General features: G+C 43.6%; 3 protein-coding genes across 3 annotated transcripts in view; all 3 read left to right on the plus strand.

Annotated features, from left to right (window-relative positions):
* The first annotated feature begins 7,132 nt into the window (after positions 1 to 7,132).
* LOC311099321 (uncharacterized protein) lies at positions 7,133 to 10,129 on the plus strand. The gene is made up of 2 exons (XM_084140044.1): positions 7,133 to 7,333; positions 8,268 to 10,129. The coding sequence occupies exon 2, from the start codon at positions 8,270 to 8,272 to the stop codon at positions 9,161 to 9,163; it is 894 nt and encodes a 297-aa protein (XP_083996170.1). The 5' UTR covers positions 7,133 to 7,333; positions 8,268 to 8,269; the 3' UTR covers positions 9,164 to 10,129.
* Positions 10,130 to 12,280: 2,151 nt separating this feature from the next.
* On the plus strand, positions 12,281 to 18,781 carry LOC311099303 (putative monooxygenase p33MONOX). Its single transcript, XM_084140024.1, has 8 exons — positions 12,281 to 12,438; positions 13,893 to 14,001; positions 14,174 to 14,364; positions 15,991 to 16,111; positions 16,329 to 16,456; positions 16,692 to 16,816; positions 16,993 to 17,159; positions 17,481 to 18,781. Exons 2-8 carry the CDS (start codon positions 13,977 to 13,979, stop codon positions 17,693 to 17,695), a joined length of 972 nt encoding a protein of 323 aa, XP_083996150.1. The 5' UTR covers positions 12,281 to 12,438; positions 13,893 to 13,976; the 3' UTR covers positions 17,696 to 18,781.
* A 3,103-nt stretch (positions 18,782 to 21,884) lies between these two features.
* Positions 21,885 to 26,930, plus strand: part of LOC311099301 (glutamine--fructose-6-phosphate aminotransferase [isomerizing] 2-like) — a 28,433-nt gene continuing 23,387 nt past the window's right edge. Inside the window, exons 1-3 of the mRNA XM_084140023.1 lie at positions 21,885 to 21,960; positions 24,639 to 24,746; positions 25,334 to 25,438. Of these exons, the coding sequence (XP_083996149.1) occupies positions 21,954 to 21,960; positions 24,639 to 24,746; positions 25,334 to 25,438 (220 nt within the window). The 5' untranslated portion in view covers positions 21,885 to 21,953. The remainder of the gene's footprint in view (positions 21,961 to 24,638; positions 24,747 to 25,333; positions 25,439 to 26,930) is intronic.

Below are 26,930 nucleotides of genomic sequence, written 5' to 3' on the forward strand. Positions count from 1 at the left end.
GACTAGCTGAATGCACCAAACTATCTGTTTAAACTACTAGCACATGGCTCAGACACCCATGCATACCCCACAACACATGCCACCAGAGGTCTCTTCACAATCCCCAAGTACAGAACAGACTATGGGAGGCGCACAGTACTACTGTCATGGATTCAGTCGAGGCTGCCCCTCCTCCCTTGCTCGGGCAGGCTTCGGCGTTCGTCGTCACCGGAGTACTAGCTGCTACCGATCCATGTATCTATGTTCGACTTGTTTTGTCTTTATTGGTCACACCTGTTTCCCATTATGTAGTTATGTCTTCCCTATTTAACCCTCTGTCTCATACTGTGTGTTGTGTGTGTTTGTTCATGTTTTGGCTGTCGTTAGTGTGCGGGTTTGTTCCCTCCCTGCGTGGAGGTTGTTGTTCATTCTTTTACCTTCGAGTAAAGTACTCCTTCTGATTAGCTCTGTGTCCTGCGCCTGACTTCGCCTACTGCATTACACTGACGCCTTGACCAGTACATAGAGCCATGACTACATGGAACTCTATTCCACAGGTAACTGATGCAAGCAGTAAAATCAGATTTAAAAAATATATAAAAATATACCTTATGGGACAACGGGGTCTGTGAAGAGACACAAAGGCACAGACACATGCACATGCACACAAGCGCTAGCCCCATGCACTCTACACACACATACATTGTGATATTGTTGTATGGTGGTATTATACATTATGTATTGTAGATATGTAGTGGTGTAATAATGTTATATGATGGACTGTTTTATCTTTTGTTTTATATGTAATGTAAGTGCCTTAATGTGTTTGGACCCAAGGAAGAGTAGCTGTTGCCTTGGCAGCAGCTAATGGGGATCCCTAATAAATACAAATACTTTACTGTATTTATACACTTAGGATATCGCTTTTCAACAGTAAAAGTAAAGTAACATCTTTAAGGTAAAGTTGTAGTTTTTTTTTCATATGAAGGACTTGCATTATGTTTTATCATTGATAAACAGTTCAATATACTGTATACAAAAACATGTATGACTGATGTGTGTACTCTTTCCAAGTGTTTTCATGGTTGTGACGCAAATGCCACCGCAATTCAAGAATGACCCAGTCCTATTGTAGCATACCTGCTTCATGGCCTTGTTATTTTGGTTCTGTTCAATTGTTATACATGAAATTACCTTTAAAAGTCAGTTATAATGCACCTTGCATTGACTCAGCCATTGTGTTCTTCAACAGAGCCAGTGTGTTCTTCAAACGTACTCCTTATGTGTAGAAAGAGAGAGAGAGGGAGAGATATATAGAGAGATAAATAGAGAGAGATAGAGCGGGGGGGGGGGGAGCGAGAGAGAGCGTGAGAGAGAGAGCGCAAAAGAGAGAGAGAGAGAGAGAGAGAGAGAGAGAGAGAGAGAGAGAGAGAGAGAGAGTTGATTGGTGATTTAAACAGGCTGTAGAGTGGATTGGTGATTTGAACAGGCTATAGAGTGGATTGATGTGAGAGGACTGCTCTTTGTTATCGAGACACATTCATGGAAGAAAACAGGGGCTCTAGCAACCACACGTGGTGTTGAGGACCCGTTGCTGTGCTTAACAGCAAAACTAATCAAGAAGGCTTTTGTATAGATTTTATGCAAAATTCAGAAACACTCTTTTTGTGCCACAACACAGTGGGTCGTAGTGCAATTCATGTTTTTTTGTTTTTGTTTTTTTTTAGCATATTTACGGCACACATTCTTTTCTCTACATCATAGTTAGGTCATTATTTAGTATTATATTCTCCCTATGTGTTAGCTAAGCCAAAGGACACACGTAGGCTCCGACCAGTCAAATGAACCATGATGAGCAGACCAGTGAGATAGGGACATCACCCATGAACCCTGTGGAACGATCAGAGGTTCATACAAGTAATCAATAATTTTATTTTGGGGAAGATTTACAAAACATGGATGGACAGGCAGTAATACAAATCAAATCAAATGTTATTGGTCGCATACACATATTTAACAGATGTTTTTGCGGGTGTAGTGAAATGCTTGTGTTCCTAGCTCCAACAGTGCAGTAGTATCTAACAATTCACAACAATACACACACGTCTAAAAGTAAAAGAATGGAATTAAGAAATATATAAATAGGACGAATAATATCGTAGTGGCATTAACTAGAATACGGTAGAATACAGTATATACTGTACATATGAAATGAGTAAAACAGTATGTAAACAGTATTAAAGAGACCAGTTTTCCATTATTAAAGGGACCATTGATTCGATGTCTATATACATAGGGCAGCAGCCTCTAAGGTGCAGGGTTGAGTGACCGGGTGGTAGCCGGCTAGTGACTAAGTTCAGTGGAGGGTACTGGGTGGAGGCAGGCTAGTGATGGCTATTTAACAGTCTGATGGCCTTGAGATTGAAGCTGTTTTTCAGTCTCTCTGTCCCAGCTTTGATGCACCTGTACTGACCTCGCCTTCTGGACGATAGCGGGGTGAACAGGCCGTGGCTCGGGTGGTTGATGTCCTTGATTATCTTTTTGGCCTTCCTGTGACATCGGGTGCTGTAGGTGTCCTGGAGGGCAGGCAGTGTGCCTCCGGTGATACGTTGGGCAGACCGCACCATCCTCTGGAGAGCCGTACGGTTGCGGGCGGTGCAGTTGCCGTACCAGGTGGTGATACAGCCCGACAGGCTGCTCTCAATGGTGCAGCTGTAAACGTTTTTGAGGGTCTTAGGGGCCAAGCCAAATTTCTTCAGCCTCCTGAGGTTGAAGAGGCGCTGTTGTGCCTTCTTCACCACACAGTCTGTGTGGGTGGACCATTTCAGATTGTCAGTGATGTGTACGCCGAGGAACTTGAAGCTTTTCACCTTCTCCACTGCGGCCCTGTTGATGTGGATGGTGGCGTGCTCCCTCTGCTGTGTCCTGAAGTCGTATGATCAGCTGCTTCGTTTTGTTGACATTGAGGGAGAGGTTATTTACCTGGCACCACTCCGTGCATAATGATGAGCTTGGAGGGTACTGTGGTGTTGAAGGCTGAACTGTAGTCAATGAACAGCATTCTTACATAGGTATTCCTCTTGTCCAGATGGGATAAGGCAGTGTGCAGTGTGATGGCGATTGCATCGTCTGTGGATTGCATCGTCTGTGGATTGCATCGTCTGCCTTCTTTACCACACTGTCTGTGTGGGTGGACCATTTCCCACAGCCACTGTAACTCACAACTCAATCTCTACTGTCGTTTTGCACACTGGTGCCCCCCAACCCCCAACATACCGCACATTACTATGAATAAACTATATGTGAACATGGTACTGGGGACATACTGTATGTGCTCTGCCATTTCAGGCTCTCAGTTGTTGGTGCGTTCAATAATGAACTAACAGACTCTTAAATGCCCTCAAGTGTTCAAATCCTCTCCTTCACTGAAGCTAAAATAATAAATAATATGCCATTTAGCAGACGCTTTAATCCAAAGCGACTTACAGTCATACGTGCATACATTTTTTGTGTATGGGTCGTCCCGGGGATCGAACCCACTACCTTGGCGTTACAAGCGCCGTGCTCTACCAGCTGAGCTACAGAGATAAGAATGTATCACAAACTGTGCTCATAAGATAGTGGTCCCCAACTCTTGTCTTGGATGTTCTGTAACTATAGTTATTTCCTGCTATACAAAGCTATTTAATGAGACTGGGCCTCTGACCGTCCACCCATCAACTAAATTCAGGCCAACAGTGACAGTGTGATACTGTTAACAAGTCTGTTTCTTATTTGGTACATGCCACTGACCTACTTACACAGACACCAAAAGTTGTAAAAGACTATGAAATACCATTAGAGGTTTGGCCCCAAATGTTGACCCCAAAAAGTGAAATGACAATATTACCCTTCCAGGGCAACCTGTAGATTAAACTGAGCTGGGTGGAGCCTGAGGAAACTTTATCAGCGTGAGATAGGTGTTTGTAAGTGTAGGATATGAGTATACAGTACAAAGTCATTCCCCCCCCACTCTCTCCCTATTTCTGGGAGATATAACCTCACACTCTAACTCTGTTCCTCTGGTAATGCCTGAGTCCTGGACAGGAAGTCCTTGAAAAGAGCCAGGATATTATCACCTTACCCTTTCTATGGTAGGACATTATTTCTGAGATCCCTCCTATTTCACCTTCTATTCAAGCCATTATCTCATCCACCTCTCTCTCTCTCTCTCTCTCTCTCTCTCTCTCTCTCTCTCTCTCTCTCTCTCTCTCTCTCTCTCTCTCTCTCTCTCTCTCTCTCTCTCTCTGTCTCTCTCTCTCTCTCTCTTTTAAGTTGTCAGATGGCAATCAGTTGGGAGGATGGTTGGGTTTGTGATGCAGACAGGCACTCCTAGGTTTGCCATCATATCACCAAACACCCTATCAATACAAACTCAACAAAAGGGCATTCTGGGTTTGATATCCCAACAGAGCTGTTGTACAGCGCATTCGGAAAGTATTCAGACCCCTTGACTTTTTCCACATTTTATTACTTTACAGCCTTAGTCTAAAATTGATTCAATTGTTTTTTTCCCTCATCAATCTACACACAATAACCCATAATGACAAAGCAAAAACAGGTTTTTAGAAATGTTTGCAAATGTATAACAAAAAATACAAAACATAAATATTACATTTACATAAGTATTCAGATCCTTTACTCAGTACTTTGTTGAAGCATCTTTGGCAGTGATTACAGCCTCGAGTCTTCTTGGGTATGATGCTACAAGCTTGGCACACCTGTATTTGGGAAGTTTCTCCCGTTCTTCTTTGCAGATCCTCTCAAGCTCTGTCAGGTTGGATGGGGGTGTCGCTGCACAGCTATTTTCAGGTCTCTCCAGAGATGTTCGATCGGGTTCAAGTCCGGGCTCTGGCTGGGCCACTCAAGGACATTCAGAGACTTGTCCCGAAGACACTCCTGCGTTGTCTTGGCTGTGTGCTTAGGGTCGTTGTCCTGTTGGAAGGTGAACATTCACCCCAGTCTGAACATTCACCCCAGTCTCAATCCTGACTAGTCAACCCAGTCCCTGCCGCTGAAAGACATCCCCACAGCATGATGCTGCCATCACCATGTTTCACCTTAGGGATGGTGCCAGTTTTCCTCCAGACGTGATGCTTGGCATTCAGGCCAAATAGTTCAATCTTGGTTTCATCAGACCAGAGAATCTTGTTTCTCATGGTCTGAGAGTCCTTTAGGTGCCTTTTGGCAAACTCCAAGTAGGCTGTCATGTGCCTTTTACTGAGGAGTGGCTTCCATCTGGCCACTCTACCATAAAGGCTTGATTGGTGGAGTACTGCAGAGATGGTTGTCCTTCTGGAAAGTTCTCCTATCTCCCCAGAGGAACTCTGGAGCTCTGTCAGAGTGGCCATCGGGTTCTTGGTCACCTCCCTGACCAAGGCCCTTATCCCCTGATTGCTTAGTTTGGCCGGGTGGCCAGCTCTAGGAAGAGTCTTGGTGGTTCCAAACTTCTTCCATTTAAGAATGATGAAGGACACTGTGTTCTTGGGGACCTTCAATGCTGCAGAAGTGTTTTGGTACCCTTCCCCAGATCTGTGCCTCGACACAATCCTGTCTTCGACCTCATGGCTTGGTTTTTGCTCTGACATGCACTGTCAACTGTGGGACCTTATATAGACAGCTGTGTGCCTGTCCAAATCATCTCCAATCACTTGAATTTACCACAGGTGGACTCCAATCAAGTTGTAGAAACATCTCAAGGATGATCAATGGAAACAGGATGCACCTGAGCTCAATTTTGAGTCTCATAGCAAATGGTCTGAATACTTATGTAAATAAGGTTTTTCTGTTTTATAAATTAGCAAACATTTCTAAAAACCTGTTTTTACTTCCTCATTATGGGGTATTGTGTGTAGATTGATGATATATATATATCTTTTTTAATCCATTTTAGAATAAGGTTGGAACGTAACAAAATGTGGAAAAGTCAAGGGGTCTGAATACTTTCCAAATGCACTGTATAAACAAGATGATACTCCAAGATGGGTCACCGTTGGGAGAGGAGCTAATATATAATTGTAACTCGGCTGATAAGAGGATACATTTGAAAAACTACACTAGCTACTGACAATGTAACTTCTGAGACATTTTCATTAATTGACAAGGCCAACGACAAGGACTGTTTACAAGATTGATTGTTTTCCAAATACAGTATCATGAAGTGCTGTGGAACTGAAAAGTAACCCCTTAGCAATAATATAATATAATTATGTATAGAATTTTGATAGAATTGTGTTGTGTTTGTTGAAAGCATGATATCCAGCAGATGTTCTTTTAATCTTAATCTTCAGCCCTATGCTGTCTGTCTACCCGCTGTCTACTGTTTTGTGGAGTCTAAAATACTTGTATTAATGTTTATGATGAGTCTCACTGCTATATTTATTTTACCTGTTACATTCCCTTTGAGGGATGTTTGGTAACCCTTTAATTGGATAGTCCCAAGTAAATGGTTCAGTAGATGTTCAGTAGATGGTTCAGTAGATGGTCAGTAGCTGGTTCAGTAGATGTTCAGTACATGTTCAGTAGATGGTTCGGTACATGTTCAGTAGACGTTCAGTAAATGCTCAGTAGATGTCCAATAATGTTTCTGTTATGACATCTTTATCATAAGGAAACTATGGCAACTATGGGTGCTTAGGGAGGTGTTCTAATGATTTGCCTTAATGTAAACAGTTATGTGTAATAATAATATATGGCTGTGGCTCAGTTGGTAGAGCATGGTGCTTTCAAAGCCAGGGTTGTGGGTTAGATACCCATGGGGGCCAGTATGAAAGTGTATGAAGTCGCTCTGGATCAGAGCATCTTCTAAATGACTGTAATGTAAATGTTCCTAGATGGAGTAGAGAACCAGTAGAACAGGGATGAGCCATATTGCATCTCTGCCCTGTGTTGAATCCTAGGGGCCATTAACTTCTCCTCCTCAGCCTCCTCTCATTCCCTCCACCTCACAATATCTCTCCTCCTCTCTAAATGCTGCCCCTTTCCTCCCTTGTCTAACCTCCTCCTCTTCTCTCTCCCCCACTCACTCCTTGTTTCTCCTACACTCTGTACATCCATTTTGCACATGATTATGCTCAGCCACAGAATGGGATGGAGGTGCTATTTTTAGCCGGCTACGGAGGAGAGGGAGAGCAGGGAGGTGAGAGAGAAAAGGGGGGGGGGGAATAAACCGTTATTTTCGTGCTGGAGCTAGAGCTGGAGAGACATTGGAGATGACCAGTTGGTTGGAGGCAGCTTGGCTAGAGGCGGAGAAAGGGATGAGAGGAGGCAACTGAGACGAGCGAACGACACCACCTGAAAGACAGATAAGACACAGGTAAGAAGCTCTGCTACATTCTACACAGAACAGGCAAAGCCAGACACCTGGACTGATAGCTATACAAATAGATGGTACGTGCCCTGAGGAAATTAAATGGTTATATCAGAGCATGCATGGCCAAGCAATAACTACACTGGCTTCTTCTGTTAAAATAGATGCACTGATGCTCTATGGATTTTTTAAAAGATATGCTTAAAATGTCATTAATTCAAGTATGTGGGATGTGTAAAGCAGATTTACGTCAATATTTGTTTTTAAGATTCTGCATAAAATTAATATATTTTTAGGATGGGAGATGAGGTTATGTAATAGGGATTTGGTTTGTTATGCACTCAGTCCCCATGCCTCATGTAGGTTAGTAACACTGGATGGCTGTTCATTTGCCAGTCTGTCTTCTACACCACTGTTCCTGAGACATAATGGGTTGTTCCTGAGACAACATTAGGAGGATAGGGAGGGAGAGGGCATAATGGGTTGTTTACACGGTGTCCTAAAATGGAGAGCTGTGCCATGTTGCCCTCAAAAAAACAAAAGGAAAGGTGGTAGCGTAAGCCCATTCAAAGTTCTTTAAAAAAATGTTTGTTCTTACATATTTATATGTATGTGGGAATATATTTCCGTTGTTAGGTGGGTGGATGTTGTGTGTGTGTGTGTGTGTGTGTGGGGGGGGGGGGGGTTACCATGGAGACAGGCTTAGCACATCTTCCTGTGAACGATTGCACATACGCACTTTCAAAACGCATGTTACACTTTGCCTGTATTTCAATTTTGCCTCTATTCAATTAACTAGATGCTAATTGATCATTCATGCCATAATTATCATGGCAATGTTTACATTTTACACAATCCAAGCTTTGCAAAAACAAAATCTCTCAGTCATTCAGAGGCTCTTCCCAGAGACTGACCTGACCAGCCTTTCTCTCCCTCCCAGGCATGCGTCCCCGCTCCAGACTCCTGGCTAAGAGGGGCCTGCCCACAATCAGGGAGGGATATGAGGAGCTAGTACAGGACATGAACCAGGCCAACAGCCTCCACCTCCCTCCCCATGGCCAGGTCCACTCCTCTCTGTCTACCCAGGACTACTTCCTGTCTATCTGTCAGCTTGCCCGCCCAACCTTCCCCCTGGCCCAACCCGACTGTGACATCCTCACTGTGGGCTCGCTGGCCTCCCTGAGGCCCTGTCTGAGGCTGCACAGACTGAGGGACCCTGTGCCACCCTGTCAGCCTCTGATCTCCAAGGTCAGCCACCACACACAGTTAGAGCAGGAGGAGAGTCAGGGTGAGTGTAGTGGCCCAGAGAGAGTGGTGGATGTCAGCTCAGGTCAGACCTCCAGTAGGGTTGACCCCAGTGTCTCTGACCCCCTGGAGTTCCTCTACGGTCATGGGGAGGCACTCCTCTCAGCCGCCTGTCGCGCCCCTGACTCACAGGGCTGTCAGGGTAAGGGGAGAGAGAGTGTGACCCAGCGTCGACCACAACCCCCGCTACGTGCTGACAGCTTCCCACGCATGTGTTCCTCGCCCCTGACCCAGCGCAAAGGCAGCTGCCCTGAGCTCTGCCTGATGGACCCCACTGACCAAGAGAAGCCAAACCCTGACCCTGCTCCACCACAGACATCTTTATCAGACCAGCAGAAACCTGACGCCTCCAGCCCACTCTCCTGGAGGTTCCAGAACGACTCAGACAGGGCCCCTGCTGGTGGAAGGGGGAAGTGCACTCGCTACATTGACAAACACACAATGGTATCACACTGGATCGCTGACTGTCGCTCGGCCTGGAGAGAAGCCAGAGCCAGGGCGTGCATGCTTCCTGCCATCGCGGAGATGTAGACACATAGATCAGGTATAACCCTGTTAAGCCCTGCTGAGTATTGTACATAATGGATCCTTGATGTACTATGCGTCCCGCTTGATTGGTACGTTTGGACGATGCATTGAGTTTTCATGCCTGACCTTTTTGTAGTTTAAGACATATTGTAGACTAGCGTATGCCTCACACATATCACAGTAGGTGGACTGTTGATAATGCCCATAGAGGACATCAGTGTTAGAGTAGCCTCTTGAATCCAGGCTTCTTACAGTAGTTGAATGAGACAGGATTTTGGAAGACTAGTATTAGGGTGAATAAAGATATGTGGAAAAGATGCTGAATTTGTAAAACGATTATGTACAAAGACCTATGATTAAGAAACATGACAGATCATAATCTTTCCTGTGTAGCGAGTGAGTTCTTTACTAATGATAACTCTGGTCAAATCCCATTGGCAGCTAAAACAGCAAAACATTCTACTTTGAGTGTTTCATAACAAGTGGAATGGGACAGTGTTAGAATCAGAACTGAAGAAGATGTGATCCTATAGCTAGTTCAGGCTCCCTACAGCAGAGCATTTAAACTCAGATTATTCCTAGTGATTCTGAAAACGTCTCTTGTGATTTCCTTTCCCCTGTCTGATGTATGAGTTATGCAATGACAATGTAGGTGTGTGCAAAAATGATCAGTCCATTTCAATCTTCCGCTTAGTAAAGCCATGATGAAATAGTACAGATATTTTCAATCATATCATGGAATTCCCACTGAGTGAAACAGCATGTGAGATTGTTGTATTTGACTTTTTGATTGCGTGTTCTAATGGTCCTCCATGTCGGTACAATGTCTGTCAACAAAACATCAATGGAAAGACAACAATATCCTCCTTGACTTGTAAATGTTTGAGAATTCAATCATTTGATAATGTATAGTATGGCTTTTGTATATCTGTCCATTGTTGGCCTGTAATCTAATAAATTATGTGTTTTACCCTGCCTGTGATTGTCAATCAATATGCTCCAAAACATAGACCTGTTGCACTAGGAGATACAGTTGATGCCAAATATATTGCCACCCCTTGTACGTTTCTTAAATAATTCTTTATTTCTTCCTAAAAGAAGTTGAAATTTGTTATTGGATTGTAAACATTGCAACAACAAAAAATGCTTTTGGGGGAAACGTAAGTTTTCAATGTTAATTAAGAACATTAAAACAAATGGCAAAGACAAAATTATTGGCGCAAAGGACAAAATTATTGGCACCAAGGAGCTAATACTTGATTTAACAGTCATTAGCGACGATTAACTTGCTGCACCTTTCTACTGGCAATTTGGCCCACTCTTCAGCTGCAAACTGTTTCTTCAATGTTGAGTGGGGCCTTCCACTAGCTGCTGTTTTCAGATCTCGCCGTAGGTTTATGATGGGATTCAGATCTGGACTCATCGCTGGCCACATCGCTTTTAGATGTGTGTTTGGGTTGTTGTCCTGCTGGAAGACCCACAAACTTCAACACAGACACAGATTTTGCACACTGGATTGAAAATCGCACTCCAAAACACCTTGATCATCTGCTGATTTCATAATGTCTTGCACACGTTTAAGGCCCCAATACCAGAGGCAGGAAAGCAACCCCAAAGCATTATCAAACCTCCCCCATGTTTGATTGTAGGGAGGGTGTTGTTTTCTTTGAATGCTTATTGTGCTTCTAGCGTTATACTGCAAGATAAATGAGTTATCCTCCTAAACCCTTCTGTGATGGGGAGATAATAAAACTGAAGTAATCTTTCTGGATACCATAAAGTCCTGTCTAGTATCTTCATAATGGGTGGCAGTCTTGTCCAGTATCTTCATAATGGGTGGCAGTCCTGTCTAGTGTCTTCATAATGGGTGGCAGTCCTGTCCAGGGTCTTCATAATGGGTGGCAGTCCTGTCTAGTATCTTCATAATGGGTGGCAGTCCTGTCCAGGGTCTTCATAATGGGTGGCAGTCCTGTCTAGTGTCTTCATAATGGGTGGCATTCCTGTCCAGTATCTTCATAATGGGTGGCAGTCCTGTCCAGTATCTTCATTATGGGTGGCAGTCCTGTCCAGAGTCTTCATAATGGGTGGCAGTCCTGTCCAGGGTCTTCATAATGGGTGGTAGTCCTGTCCAGTATCTTCCTTATGGGTGGCAGTCCTGTCCAGTATCTTCATAATGGGTGGTAGTCCTGTCCAGTATCTTCATAATGGGTGGTAGTCCTGTCCAGTATCTTCATTATGGGTGGCAGTCCTGTCCAGTATCTTCATAATGGGTGGCAGTCCTGTCCAGTATCTTCATAATGGGTGGTAGTCCTGTCCAGTATCTTCATAATGGGTGGCAGTCCTGTCCAGTATCTTCATAATGGGTGGCAGTCCTGTCCAGTATCTTCATAATGGGTGGTAGTCCTGTCCAGTATCTTCATAATGGGTGGTAGTCCTGTCCAGTATCTTCATAATGGGTGGTAGTCCTGTCCAGTATCTTCAGTGAGATTTATAGCATGGTGTCTCCCGAGTGGCGCAGTGGTCTAAGGCACTGCATCGCAGTGCTAGCTGTGCCACTAGAGATCCTGGTTCGTATCCAGGCTCTGTCATAGCCAGCCGCGACCGGGAGACCCATGGTGCGGCACACAATTGGCCCATTGTCATCCAGGATAGGGGAGGGAATGGCCGGCAGGGATGTAGCTCAGTAGGTAGAGCATGGCGTTTGCAACGCCAAGGTTGTGTGTTCGATTCCCACGGGGGGCCAGTATATAAAAATAAAATAATGTATGCACTCACTAACTGTAAGTCGCTCTGGATAAGAGCGTCTGCTAAATGACTAAAATGTAATGTAAATGTTATTTATATAGAAAAGTAATTAGATTACAATGTATATAAATCGGAGTTTCAAGACCTTGTATATGCAAGCCTTGTTATGGACATTGCTATCTGAACAACAACGGTGTCAGTCCAACGGTAGATGTGTGCAAACATGTCACACAGTGCCCCCCAGTGACAGGAGTCAGGACATAAGAATCAAATTAAATTAAATTGTATTTGTCACATGCGTCGAATACAGCAGACCGTGTAGATCTTACAGTCCGCTGGGGTGGTTCTATTGTCGCGAGACTACACAAAACCACTGTGCGGAATTTCCTCTGTTCAGCTTCACATAGGGAACTGGATATCATGGCCGAGATGTGTCTTCGTTGTTCTGTAACCTTTCCCATTGACATTGTAAGGTTACGACAGTATTCATCTTTACCGTGTCTATTGTAAGCGGCGTGGGACATTTTTATCTGGTAAGTTTAAACTAAATTTTACGTGTTAGATCGTGTTTTTCATTCTATCATCACCATTACCCAGGCATCATGATCGCTCGCTAGCTAGCTGGGAATTGTCAACCCCACGAATTTGAGAATTCTCAGCTACTCACTAGCTTGCTGTCTGCTTCGTATAATGCAATTGAAAGTGTATATTGTTGTATTCAGGCTTTACAAGCAGTTTTTGGTCGCTCAGAACCGCTAATCAATTCCACTCGCTGTGTCAATTATCACCGGTCTACGCCGTCTGACACGTAAATCGATAAGAAATGTAATGGTGTGCCATATTCACAAGTGGAAACCTAGTCAGTTGCACAACTGAATGCATTCAACCGAAATGTGTCTTCCGCATTTAACCCAATCAGAGAGGCTGCCTTAATCGACATTTTGAACGGTGCCCGGGGAGCAGTTGTTGGGGGGGATTAACTGCCTTGCTCAAGGGCAGAACGGTAGAACCTTGCCGGCTCGGGGATTCGAACAAGCAACCTTTCAGTTTCTGTCCCAACTCTCTAACCGCTAGGCTACCTGCCACACAGAACTATACAGCCATATACTGTGCTGTTCTGATGATGTAGGCTATTATCTGTTCTAGTTTAGAGCTGTTGTTCTGAACATGGCCTCAGCCACAGACCACCTGACTGGCATTTCCTCTGCTTATTGCTCTATTTTGGTTCCTTTCCAGGCCTGTACTCCTATGCCTGTCCCACAATGCTTTGTCAGTGGGCCTCAATGTCTGAGAGTGAGCCAGATAAACCCAGCATATTTTAGTGGTCATTAACTTCATTCAGCTCTACCCCCCCCCCCCCCCCCCCCATTTTAGCGGACCTCCTTCTACACATTTTTGCCATGGCGCCATGTATAGAGAAGATCTTGCAATTTCATAACTGATTTCATGCAATTCTACTCATTTTGGCATTGGGCAGAGATAAATATTTGCAGTTTTACAGCTAATATCCTGCAATCCCACACATTTTGCCATAAGGGGGAAGTTGATCATCGGGCCTAAAGGGGGTTGGACTGCCAGTTGCCCATCTCTGCTCTATAGAATCGAACACAGCCTACAGTTCAGGTCGTGTTCTGCAGTGAAGATTTTGGCCTCCCTGGCACATTTGTCCAGACTGCTTTCTCAAATAGCACGAGAGAATAGAGCACTAAAACAGAACACAACACCATATCAGCTGCCAAGTAGCGAAACATTGACTCACCCCAGCGGCACAATGCTTTCAATAAATCATCTGTTACTCTTGTTTTGACTAAGGTTGCTTGCTGTCATTGGCCACTGACTCAAGCATGCACCTGGAAGTTTTCCCATGATCATCTGATATTAGTTCTCTGAAATGAGCATGTATACTGTACATTTTAATTACAAATAAAATAGGTTGTTCTGTGTTGTCGAAATCCGATATTCAACATATTATCTTCCTCCCCTGAAGGTCCAGTCCAATCTTTCCAGTCAGGTTGGATTAATCTGAACATTACCCCATTGTCAGCCGTAACAGAGACGGCCTTCTGCAACAATGTCCAGGTCAGGAGATATACCAGGTAAGGCTGGGGGGCAGTGAGAGTGGGCATTATAGTGTTGTGTACTTGTTTTAAATGGTGATGGTATATGTAAACATGTGCTTCCAACACATATAACTCATATTTTCATTTTGGTTGATTTTAGAGTTTTAATGCTTGTTTTAAGACTAATGCTTCAACATTCCCCCCTCAGCCCTGGAGTCTGGGACCTCAGAGGAGCTCCTGGGAGGCATGTCCCTACCCATTGGCATGACCCGCCGTGCCATGAACTATGATGACAACATGGAGGCGCCTATGTCGCCGCCTCCCTCTGACATCAACATCAACAACCTGTGGGCAAGGAAGCCCGTCATCCCAGCCAGGAGGTTCCGTCATCAGGCTGAGGTAGATATCACACTCTTCCACTGCTCTCCAGCCTCACAGTTCAGATGGTGCTGTGTCCGTCCATCCGGGAAGGCTGCTGAGGGGATGACAGCTCATAATAATGGGTGGAACAGAGCAAATGGAATGGTATTAAACACATGGAAACCATGTGTTAGATGTATTTGTTACCATTCTACCTATTCTGCTCCGGCCATTACCACGAGCCCGTTCTCCCCAATTAAGGTGCCACCAAACTCCTGTTCCGTCAGTATTCATAAAGCGTCTTGGAGTCCCCCCATCTATGTAATCGTATTCATTATGATCTAAAAGGCAAAACTGATCCTAGATCAGCCCTCATACTCTGACACGCTTTATGGATATACAGTATTTACATAATATCACATTTACATAAGTATTCAGACCCTTTACTCAGTACTTTGTTGAAGCACCTTTGGCAGCGATTACAGCCTCAAGTCTTCTTGGGTACGACGCTACAAGCTTGGCACACCTGTATTTGGGGAGTTTCTCCCATTCTTCTCTGCAGATCCTCTCAAGCTCTGTCAGGTTGGATGGGGAGCATCGCTGCACAGCTATTTTCAGGTCTCTTCGGAGATGTTCGATCGGGTTCAAGTCCGGGCTCTGGCTGGGCCACTCAAGGACATTCAGAGACTTGTCTCGAAGCCACTCCTGCGTTGTCTTGGCTGTGTGCTTAGGGTCGTTGTCCTGTTGTAGGCCTGATCACAGACAACGATGAGACAGCCTATAGGGAGGAGGTCAGAGACCTGGCCATGTGGTGCCAGGATAACAACCTCTCCCTCAACGTGACCAAGACAAAGGAGATGATTGTGGACTACAGGAAAAAAAAGAGGACTGAGCACGCCCCCATTCTCATCGACGGGGCTGTAGTGGAACTAACTAACTATCATGGTCCAAACACATCAAGACAGTCGTGAAGAGGGCACGACAAAGCCTATTCCCCCTCAGGAGACTGAAAAGATTTGGCATGGGTCCTCAGATCCTCAAAAAATTATACAGCTGCACCATCGAGAGCATCCTGACTGGTTGCATCACCGCCTGGTATGGCAACTGCTTGGCCTCCGACCGTAAGGCACTACAGAGGGTAGTGCGTACGGCCCAGTACGTCACTGGGGCCAAGCTTCCTGCCATCCAGGACCTCTATACCAGGCGGTGTCAGAGGAAGGCCCTCAAAATTGTCAAAGACTCCAGCCACCCTAGTCATAGACTGTTCTCTCTGCTACCGCACGGCAAGCGGTACCGGAGTGCCAAGTCTAGGTCCAAAAGACTTCTCAACAGCTTCTACCCCCAAGCCATAAGACTCTTAAACAGCTAATCATGGCTACCCGGACTATTTGCACTGCCCCCCCCCCCACCCCCACCAAGGACTGCAACTTTGCTGGGTTTTTCACGCTCAACAGTTTCCCGTGGGTATCAAGAATGGTCCACCACTCAAAGGACATCCAGCCAACTGTGGGTAGCATTGGAGTCAACATGGGCCAGCGTCCCTGTGAAATGCTTTTGACACCTTGTAGAGTCCATGCCCCGACAATTTGAGGCTGTTCTGAGAGCAAAAGTGGGGGAGTGCAGTGATCCATTGGTGTGTTTATTTGTTTATTTCTTGTTTTAAAGGAGGATGAATCTGGAAATGCCCTGACCCACGCTGCCACTTTTGACCCTGGCCACAGGCGACATATGCCAGTCGTGGTGAAGGCCAAAGCCTCCTCCATCATCATCAACTCTCTGATGACCAGTAAGACTACCGTGATCATGAATGATGGTTACAATGTTATTTGAGTGTATTAACCTCAGCATGACCTCTTCAAATCCTGCTGCTCATTAATGGAACACTGATTAGCTTTTATTTTAATTGTAATTAAGCTCGTATTGGGAAATGCTAGGCTGTCTGTCTCCTCAGCGGAGAAACACGTCCTCCTTTATTTAATACAGTATGTTGTCTGTTTTTCCAGAGCAAAGCCAGGACAGCATGTACAGGTTTGAGCAGCAGGCTGGGCTGAGAGACACTGGCTACACGCCCCATAAGGGCCTCACTGCTGAGGAGACCCGCCACCACCACCGCATGCCTGACTCATTCCATGTGAGTCTTTTATTATCAGGGAGTCAGATAATTATGAACAGAAAAATATACATCATATTTTTATTAACTGTATTTTCCTCGATGATTGGTTTGATAAAGCATCAACAAAGTGAAATCAATGAATGCTCAAAAGCTCAGTTAACAATCTATGTCAAAGAGGAGTGATTCATGATATTTTACTGTTAATAATATTCATCACACCATGTTTATTTTTTCCTTGTTGTATTGCCTGTAGAAAATGAACGTTCAAAGTGTGGACATGGGAGCAGGACATAAGGAAGGACATGAGGACAAGCAAACATCATCTGCTCAGTCCACCCCAAATAGCACTCCTCAGAGCTCACCTAAACAGAACCGCAGGTAAGTGCAACCACGTCCTCATTACCAGCTGTTAATGCAAACATGCTGTACTTTGACCCAGGACACCAAATGCATGTGCCCTTACCCACCTTATCTATATGAGCATGGGTGTATTGTTTGTTCAGCTGTGACTGTGAAGTGGTTGACTGTCTGGTTTTTCTCTGTGTTCCTGGCAGGGGCTGGTTGACCAGCCAGAGCTCGACGGCGTCTGTCAGTAGCTCAGACCTCAGTACCAGCTCTAACACCAGTGTGGACATGGGTGCTGGTGAGGGGGGAGGAGCAGTCGAACGCTGGGGTATCTTTGGACCACGTCCAGTTGTTCAGAAATCCACTACCGACCCAGGTCCTGACCACATGATAAATGGGTTTTGGGGAGGGTGATATTTTACATGTTTTCATTTTGGTTCCTCTAAACTGTAATCCTGTTGATAGATTGGCTCAATGTTCTTTGATGTGAATTACACATGAATAAGATTGTTTTTACATGGTCGTGTACTAGATCAGTACACTTGATTTTTCCTTGTGTATCAGACATCCTTATTTATAGTGAATTTATGCATTTAACAAATTATTATTTTATGAGGTGTTCATAGAGTCAAGGTTGAGTTTCAGTCATATTGTCATTGTCCTCCTATCTAAGACCAGTCCCGTGTTTTCTCTCCAGGGGGTTTTGCTCTCCAGTCGTACCGCGGGGCCCAGAAGCCAACCCCCATGGAGGTGATGAAGGCCCAGGCCACTCGGCTGGCTCATGACCCTGCTGTTAACCAACAGGCCCCTCCCAAGATGGAGATCCCCACCACGGAGGGCAGTAGACCATCAGCACGGCCGCACAAACTCAAACCTCGAGACATTAATATCCTCACACCCTCAGGTTTCTGAGATGTACCATGTTGTCACTTACTCTTTCATGTTGTAGCTGGTCTACCCTCTAGTCCAGGGCTCTCCAACCCTGTTCCTGGAGAGCTACGTTCCTGTAGGTTTTCACTCCAACCCTAGTTGTATCTAACCTGATTCAGCTTAACAACCAGCTAATTATTAGAATCAGGATGGTAGCTCTCCAGGAACAGGGTTGGAGAGCCCTGGTCTAGTCTATTCTCTCCCCACTTCTATTAGTTGACACCCTTGTTTTGCCTCAGCCTTTTGCCTTTAAGAGAATCGTGTATTTTTACTTTGTATGTATGTATGTAGGGTCCGACTGTGAAGATGTTCTGATATATGATGGTGTGCAACGTGTAACTCTCACTGTTTGACAGAGTCTGTAAAAGCCACACTGTGTTCATGGTTTGATCAATCAGTTGGCTTGTGAATCAGCATGTACTTTGTGTGCAGATTTCTGTAAGATGTAATGATTCACATTTGTCATGTCTCCAAGAACATTGTGGTGATTATTGTTCACCCTCGAGGAAGTGTGGTTTTTTTGTGTATCCGCATTCCTCCTGTCAAGTCGACCGTTTTGGAGTTGAAACACTCAGTAACTGCTCAGGCACTAAAACACTGCCTGAGTGGCGCAGTGGTCTAAGGCACTGCATCGCAGTGCTAACTGTGCCACTAGAGATCCTGGTTCAAATCCAGGCTCTGTCGCAGCCGGCCGCGACCGGGAGACTCATGGGCGTCGCACAATTGGCCCAGCGTCGTCCAGGGTAGGGGAGGGAATGGCTGGCAGGGATGTAGCTCAGTTGATAGAGCATGGCGTTTGCAACGCCAGGGTTGTGGGTTCGATTCCCACGGGGGGCCAGTATAAAAAAACAAACATGTATTCACTAACTGTAAGTCGCTCTGGATAAGAGTGTCTGCTAAATGACTAAAATGTAAATGTTAATGACATGTTGCATATTAATCAGAGAACTATGTTATTATCTGACTGACCCTGTTCAGGTGTTTTCACATTTTTTTTATAGAACAAAATCCATATATACGTCTTCTGTAGTCTTCGTTGTAAATATCTGATTAAAAAACAATGCTAACAACAAAGTCTGGTTCAATCTTCCAGAATTTGACTGATCCATCAACCTTCCAGAAACAGTGGAAAGATAGTCAGCACTGCAGAGGTCAAAGAACCTGGCGGGGAAGAATGGATTTTCATTGTGATTTAGAAATGTAACTGTTGGTAAATTTCATAACCGTACCCAGGGCAAGATCAGTTACTGATTGACAGGAATAGAAATCTGCAACTCTTGCACCTGATATGAGGTGATGGTCACGTCTTCAGCAGATACTAAGGATCACCAGTAGATGGCATCACCCTCTTTGTAACACCATCTGCACTGTGGCTGGACAACTCACGGGCTGCAATGCTGGGATTTCATTTAACCTTGTCCGTTATTGCTATGTTAGCCTATATGGGTGCCCCTGACTGATATACTGCACTGTGAGATTCACTTACGTTTACTACTTGTTAATGAAGCTGGTGAATATCAATAGCTCAGTTCATGTAAAACATATAGGCATAAACAGAGCCAGTCAGCTGATATCCTCCCCAATGCTTTAACATAATGGGTTTCCTCAGTCCCCCACTGCTTCATTCAAAGCCCCCCCCGTCTCATTGCCACAGGCACAGCCCATGCTTTCCAGTAATCATCCCCCCCGCCCCCACCAAATCTCTCCCAGAGTGACAGCATAGCATGTCATTTCCTACACCTACGTGGTGGTCCCTATGGGATGTCTGGTGTTAATCTGGAGACAGCGGTCCACCCTCGCCTTGGCCTGGCACCCAGCCAGTGACTGAGCACTCTGCTCTCTGACTCAGTTTGTTATGGAGCAAAAGCTCTGTGGGCCACACCAAGAGAAATGGGGGAGAAGCCGAGCACAGTAAAAGTTACACGAAGGGACTCTTGCCCTCACACTTGACGCTTCTTTCTTGACGCAACAAGTCACATTTTTCTATTGACTGTCACTTGGATTCAAAGGCTTTTATGACGCGGTGGCTATTATCTTTATCTTCAAATATCTATTCTAGACCACCCACTCTAGTACAGTGTTAAGCAATAGTTGTAATTGTAAGTTTAGATGTGTTTTGGTAGTCCACGTCAGCTCACCACTGAGATAGTTGATGGAATACTCTGAAATCACCATGGGAACATTCATCGGAAGGGTTTCCCATTCATAATAATAATAATATAATATGCTCTTTAGCAGCTTTTATCCAAAGGACTTACAGTCATGTTTCATTCGTATATTTATTGTCAGTGATGAAATTACTTTATCAAATACAATATAAATACACACACGCAAGTGCGCACACTCAACAACACACACACAACAATACACAACACACACACACACACATAAAGATGAACACATGTACAGGGTCTACTCACAGACACAGCATGAGTTTGTCTAGCTGGCCACACCACCCCACACAGACGTGTCAACAAGGGGCAGAGGTCCTCTTTTGCATGACTACTGAGGACAGGGGTGTGTCCCCTGGACTAGGGTGGGGAGCTGTGTGCAAAATCAGACAATGACAACTCTATGCTATATCCTCCTGGACCACATTAAAATGTTTTTGGAAAATAAAATCTGTGTCAATGCCTGAAGCTTGCAACACACGGATGACTATGCATTACCACGAAACTCATGAAACATTTAAAACCATTAGAATAATGTCTACCACAGGGAAGGTCAGGGGTTTGAAAATAAATAAAACGATCAATTAAAAACAAATGGTCCATCCTTGAAAGCTATGTATCGTTTTCTCTGAGTAAATGAGGAAGAAACAAAAGATAAATATTGCAGTATTGTTGTGCTTTGATGTCCTAAACTCTGTGGCACATCCATCATCCCATCATTTGTCTAAAGTATCCTGTATCCTGTGTGTGTGGTTTGGGTTTACTATCCTTGTGGGGACCAGAAGTCTTCACAAGGATAGTAAAACAAAGAACATTCATTTTGCTGGTCCCCACAAGGAAAAGGGCTATTTTAGGCTTATGGGTTAGGTTTAGAGTTAGAATTAAGGTTAGGGTTAAGGGTTAGATTTAGTTTCAGGTTTAGTGTTCGGGGTTAAGATTAGGGTTAAGTTAAGGGTTAGGGTTAGGGGTTAGGGAAAATAGGATTTTGAATGGGAATACACTTTCGGTCCCCACAAGGATAGTAAAACTAACGTGTGTTTGTGTGTGTGTACTTGTTTTCCTACATAATCAGGAACCCAATGTCCTCACATTTCACCCGAATGTTGTGAAAAGTTAGGAAAACAAGAACTTTTTTGAAATTTTAATGGTCATACATGTTTACCCTCCAGATAGTCCAGAAATGTCACGAAAACTGAGTGTCCAATTGGATGTTTTGGTGCCTATAGGGCAATTCAGACCTTATTACTGATGAATGTGTTTGTTTTCTATGATCGTGTTTTGTATTTCTGTTTTGCATTGCATATTTGTATTTGATGGGTATATTTTTGTAATTACAAGGCTCATCTGTAAAAGAGACCTTTGTCTCAGCATGACTCCTTGTCAAAATAAAGCTTAAAGTGGCAATATGTAACTTTTTGGGTGACCCAAATTCACATGGACTTGTGAGTTATAGATCTATCATTCTACTTGAAACAAGTCTAAGAAGTGGTAGATCTGTTCTATGTGCACTATTTCTATGCTTCCCGTTATTACGTTTTGTTTTTGTGTCTTTTACTTTTGGTTTTGTACACCAGCTTCAAACAGCTGAAAATACAATATTTTTGGTTATGGAAAATATATTTTACAGTGGCTTAGATGGTACAATGATTCTCTACACTATACTATTTTATTTTGTCACATAAACTGAAATTAGGCGAACTATTAAGAGTTTTAGCAACCAGAAAATGGCAGAGTGATTTCTGCATAGTGCATCTTTAAGTAATGGATTTCTCCCTGACCAATATGGCTGCCATTTTCACCCCATTCTGGAACTTTGAGGTTTGATGACATGGTCTCTCTAGTAATTGAATAGGATCTGCATTCAAACAATGCAGACAATTCACAGCCATAGATGCAGTAAAAGAGTCAATGGAACCATCCACCCCCAAACCCCCTAAACAAGTTGTCAAGGAAACAGGGGGCGGGGTACTGGGTTCCTATACGCCCTTGCTTTAAAAGTTCTCTGAATATCTTCTTCCACCACATCCAAGATAGTTTTCACTTGAAAGACTACGGTATTCTGTTGGACCATGTGTGGTAAGGCACATATTTACTATTTCGTGACTATTATGATTATTAGCTAGCTAACGTTAACTTCGTAGCACATAGCAGTAGCTAGCACAGCTGGCTAGCTCGCAGAGGGTCGGGCTAGATGCGAAACAGTTTAGGTCAATTTGACGTCTAAAGTTCTTTCTTTTATTATTTTATTTTATCTAACCCTAACCCTTTTCCTAACCTTAACCTAATTATTATAACCTGCTACGTTAATTATCCTAACCTGCTGCGTAAATTCTCCTAACCTGATATGAAAAGTAAATTATGATCAATTCTGACGTAAACTGTATCTATTCAAAACCCTAGCGGAGTATTTTATTTCATTTTTGTCATTTAGCAGACGCTCTTATCCAGAGCGATTTTCAGGAGCAATTAGGGTTAAGTGCCTTGCTCAATGGCTCATCGACAGATTTTTCACCTAGTCGGCTCAAGGATTAGAACCAGCGACCTTTCGGTTACTGGCAACGCTCTTAACCACTAAGCTACCTGCCGACATTCTCTTCAGGATACAGACCGTGGTCACATTACGCCCATGACCTCATAACGTATATAATCGGTCTTTATCATTTTACTGCCATTAAAATGCATATTCATTGATATTTGTGTAAGTTTCTGCATGCATTTGCATTACTGGCCTAGCTATGTAGTTTTATGTCATACTAACCTTTACATTACTAACCTCAACATTACTAACTAATAATTTGCTAATTCACTAATTACTGTTTGGCTATTGAAAGTTAAAAAATACAGCTTGGCATCCCGTATGTAAACTCTTCAGACCACATCTGGACTGCTCTGTTAAACTCAGAGCTGACCTAAAGACGCGCTGGTAAAGACCTGGGACTCTGAAAGGATGAAACAGCTGCAGTCAAACTGCTCCAGGCGTGGGAAATACAGTGAGCTCCAAAAGTATTGGGACACTGACACATTTTGTGTTGATTTGGCTCTGTACTCCAGCACTTTGGATTTGAAATGATTAATTTTTTTATCCATATAGGGTGAACGATTTCCAAATTACTGCACTTTTTGTACATTGGCCCCCCATTTTAGGGGACCAAAAGTATTGGGACAAATTCATTTATACTGTATGTGTATTAAAGTAGTCAAAATATTAGTATTTGGTCCCATATTCCTAGCACATTATGATTACATCAAGCTTGTGACTCTACAAACTTGTTGGATACATTTGCTGTTTGTTTTGGTTGTGTTTCAGATTATTTTGTGCCCAATAGAAATGAATGGTAAATAATGTGGATGCTACCATGATTACGGATAATCCTGAATTAATCGTGAATAATGATGAGTGAGAAAGTTAGACGCACAAATATCATACCCCAAGACATAATCTCTCACCATTACAATAACAGGGGAGGTTAGCATTTTTTGGGGGGGATGATATTTGTGCATCTAACTTTCTCACACATCATTATTCACAATTCATTCAGGATTATCCATAATCATGGTAGCATCCACATTAATATAGAAGTGTTTAGAAACATATTATATTCTTAATCACAATAAAAGTGACTCCAATGACACAATACGTTATTTACCATTCATTTCTATTAGACACAAAATAATCTGAAACAACTAAAAACTACGTTTTTTAATTTTTTTAATTTCACCTTTATTTAACCAGGTAAACCAGTTGAGAACAAGTTCTCATTTACAACTGCGGCCTGGCCAAGATAAAGCAAAGCAGTGCGATAAAAACAACAACACAGAGTTACATATGGGGAAAACAAAACATAAAGCCAAAAATACCACAGAAAATATATATACAGTGTGTGCAAATGTAGTAAATTATGGAGGTAAGGCAATAAATAGGCCATAGTGCAAAATAATTACAATTAGTATTAACACTGGAATGATAGATGTGCAAGAGATTATGTGCAAATAGAGATACTGGGGTACAAATGATCAAAATAAATAACAATATGGGGATGAGGTAGTTGAGTGGGCTAATTTCAGAAGGGCTGTGTACAGGTGCAGTGATCGGTAAGGTGCTCTGATAACTGATGCTTAAAGTTAGTGAGGGAGATAAGAGTCTCCAGCTTCAGAGATTTTTGCAGTTCGTTCCAGTCATTGGCAGCAGAGAACTGGAAGGAATGGCGGCCAAAGGAGGTGTTGGCTTTGGGGATGACCAGTGAGATATACCTGCTGGAGCGCATACTACGGGTGGGTGTTGCTACCAATGAGCTAAGATAAGGCAGAGATTTGCCTAGCAGTGATTTATAGATGGCCTGGAGCCAGTGGGTTTGGCGACGAATATGTAGTGAGGGCCAGCCAACAAGAGCGTACAGGTCAACCCGAAATGGATGAAAATACCCTAAAATTAAAGCTGACAGTCTGCACTTTAACCTCATTGTCATTGTATCATTTCAAATCCAAGTGCTGGAGTACAGAACCAAAACAACACAAAATGTGTCACTGTCCCAATATTTTTGGAGCTCACTGTAGATCCAGCACACTGACTCTTCATTCCAACACATTGAATGTAGCAATGAGGCAACCCCATGTATAATATAAGGGTTTGAGTCGAAGACATGTAATGTAGGATGCTGGCCGTTGTGAATCATGTCAGTTTGTTATTTTTTGAATATAACACTTTTGTGCTTGTTGAGGAATAAAATAACTTGTGTCCCTTTTATTTCTTGCAGGAATATTTGCCTACCTGAACTACAGAGTGCCACGGACAAGGAAGGAGATATTTGACACACTGGTAAAGGGACTGCAGAGACTTGAGTACAGGGGATATGACTCGGCAGGTAAAAAACATCATGTTGTGGTCTTATTTGATCTCAGTCATAGACAAGAGACAGTCTCCCTTAGGCCAATGAAGATATCTAGTCTCCAAATAGCCTCTTGATGAAGTCCAACATGACACCATGGTTCAGGGTTGTAATAATCTAGTTAACCCAGAACTAAATTATTGCGTAATTTGGTGAGATGCTCGTGTTTACATAGTCTGTCCACCAGTGTTGTGTTCGAGACCATCTAAAGCGAAATTCTGACAAGCGCGACAAAGTTTGAAGATATTTTTCAATTAAAGTAAAGGACAGTAATGTTACGAGTGAAATAGGAAGCCCAGATTTCAATATGCAATAAGTTATGAATGTGTCATGAGGGAGTGTGGATATTTGACCTGGCAAAGCAGTTTTATGGGCTGACTGAATGGGTGCTGATAATTATGAGGTTTCTTACTCAGCTGGTCTGGGGAAGAAATGGTGAGTCCTCATTGTCCGAGACAGAGTCAAGACCGAGACACTCAATATGTGGTCTATACTACAACACTGCTGTCCACAAGAGATTATGGTTGTAATAGATTCATGTTTTTGCTGCGTTTGGCTTTCAGGTGTCGGAGTGGATGGCCCTAGGAAAAATGATAACGGTGACAACGTCAACATTTGCCTGATCAAGAAGAGGGGGAAGGTCAAGGCTCTGGAAGAGGAGCTCTACAGTAAGATGAACTCTCTACTCTGCTACACTAAACTGAACTCTCTACTCTCCCTCCCTAGTCTCCTACAGTAAGATGAACTCTCTACTCTCCCTCTCTACTCACCCTCCCTAGTCTCCTACAATAAGATGAACTCTCTACTCCCCCTCTCTACTCTGCTACAGTTAGCTGAACTCTCTACTCTCCTACAGTAAGATGAACTCTCTACTCTCCCTCTCTACTCTCCTACAGTAAGATGAACTCTCTACTCTCCCTCTCTACTCTCCTACAGTAAGATGAACTCTCTACTCCCCCTCTCTACTCTGCTACAGTAAGCTGAACTCTACTCTGCTACAGTTAGCTGAACTCTCTACTCACCTACATTAAGATGAACTCTCTACTCTCCCTCTCTACTCTCCTACATTAAGCTGAACTCTCTACTCTCCTACAGTAAGATGAACTCTCTACTCTCCCTCTCTACTCTCCTACAGTAAGATGAACTCTCTACTCTCCCTCTCTACTCTCCTACAGTAAACTGAATTCTCTACTCCCCCTCTCTACTCTGCTACATTAAGCTGAACTCTCTACTCTGCTACAGTTAGCTGAACTCTACTCTGCTACAGTTAGCTGAACTCTACTCTGCTACAGTTAGCTGAACTCTCTACTCACCTACATTAAGATGAACTCTACTCTGCTACAGTTAGCTGAACTCTACTCTGCTACAGTTAGCTGAACTCTCTACTCACCTACATTAAGATGAACTCTCTACTCCCCCTCTCTACTCTGCTACAGTAAGCTGAACTCTACTCTGCTACAGTTAGCTGAACTCTCTACTCACCTACATTAAGATGAACTCTCTACTCTCCCTCTCTACTCTGCTACAGTAAGATGAACTCTCTACTCTGCTACAGTTAGCTGAACTCTCTACTCACCTACATTAAGATGAACTCTCTACTCTCCCACTCTACTCTGGTACATTAAGCTGAACTCTCTACTCATCTACATTAAGCTGAACTCTCTACTCTCCCAGTCTACTCTGCTACATTAAGCTGAACTCTACTCTCCTACATTAAGCTGAACTCTCTACTCTGCTACATTAAGCTGAACTCTCTACTCTGTTACATTAAGCTGAACTCTCTACTCGCCCTCTCTATTCTGCTACATTAAGCTGAACTCTCTACTCCCCCTCTCTACTCTCCTACATTAAGCTGAACTCTCTACTCTCCCTCTCTACTCTGCTACATTAAGCTGAACTCTCTACTCCCCCTCTCTACTCTCCTACATTAAGCTGAACTCTCTACTCCCCCCCTCTACTCTCCTACATTAAGCTGAACTCTCTACTCTGCTACATTAAGCTGAACTCTCTACTCTCCTACATTAAGCTGAACTGTCTACTCCCCCTCTCTACTCTCCTACATTAAGCTGAACTCTCTACTCTCCCTCTCTACTCTGTTACATTAAGCTGAACTCTCTACTCCCCCTCTCTACTCTCCTACATTAAGCTGAACTCTCTACT

Source organism: Coregonus lavaretus, assembly GCF_964263955.1.
Source record: "Coregonus lavaretus genome assembly, chromosome: 24".
Taxonomy (NCBI): domain Eukaryota; kingdom Metazoa; phylum Chordata; class Actinopteri; order Salmoniformes; family Salmonidae; genus Coregonus; species Coregonus lavaretus.

Bases quoted from the DNA above. Each gene is read 5' to 3' on its own strand.
- LOC311099321 (XM_084140044.1), top strand. From the start codon at position 8,270: ATGCGTCCCCGCTCCAGACTCCTGGCTAAGAGGGGCCTGCCCACAATC.
- LOC311099303 (XM_084140024.1), top strand. From the start codon at position 13,977: ATGTCCAGGTCAGGAGATATACCAG. The intron at 16,112-16,328 runs GTAAGACTACCG...CTGTTTTTCCAG, and splicing joins CATCAACTCTCTGATGACCA to AGCAAAGCCAGGACAGCATG. The intron at 17,160-17,480 runs GTCCTGACCACA...TTTTCTCTCCAG, and splicing joins GAAATCCACTACCGACCCAG to GGGGTTTTGCTCTCCAGTCG.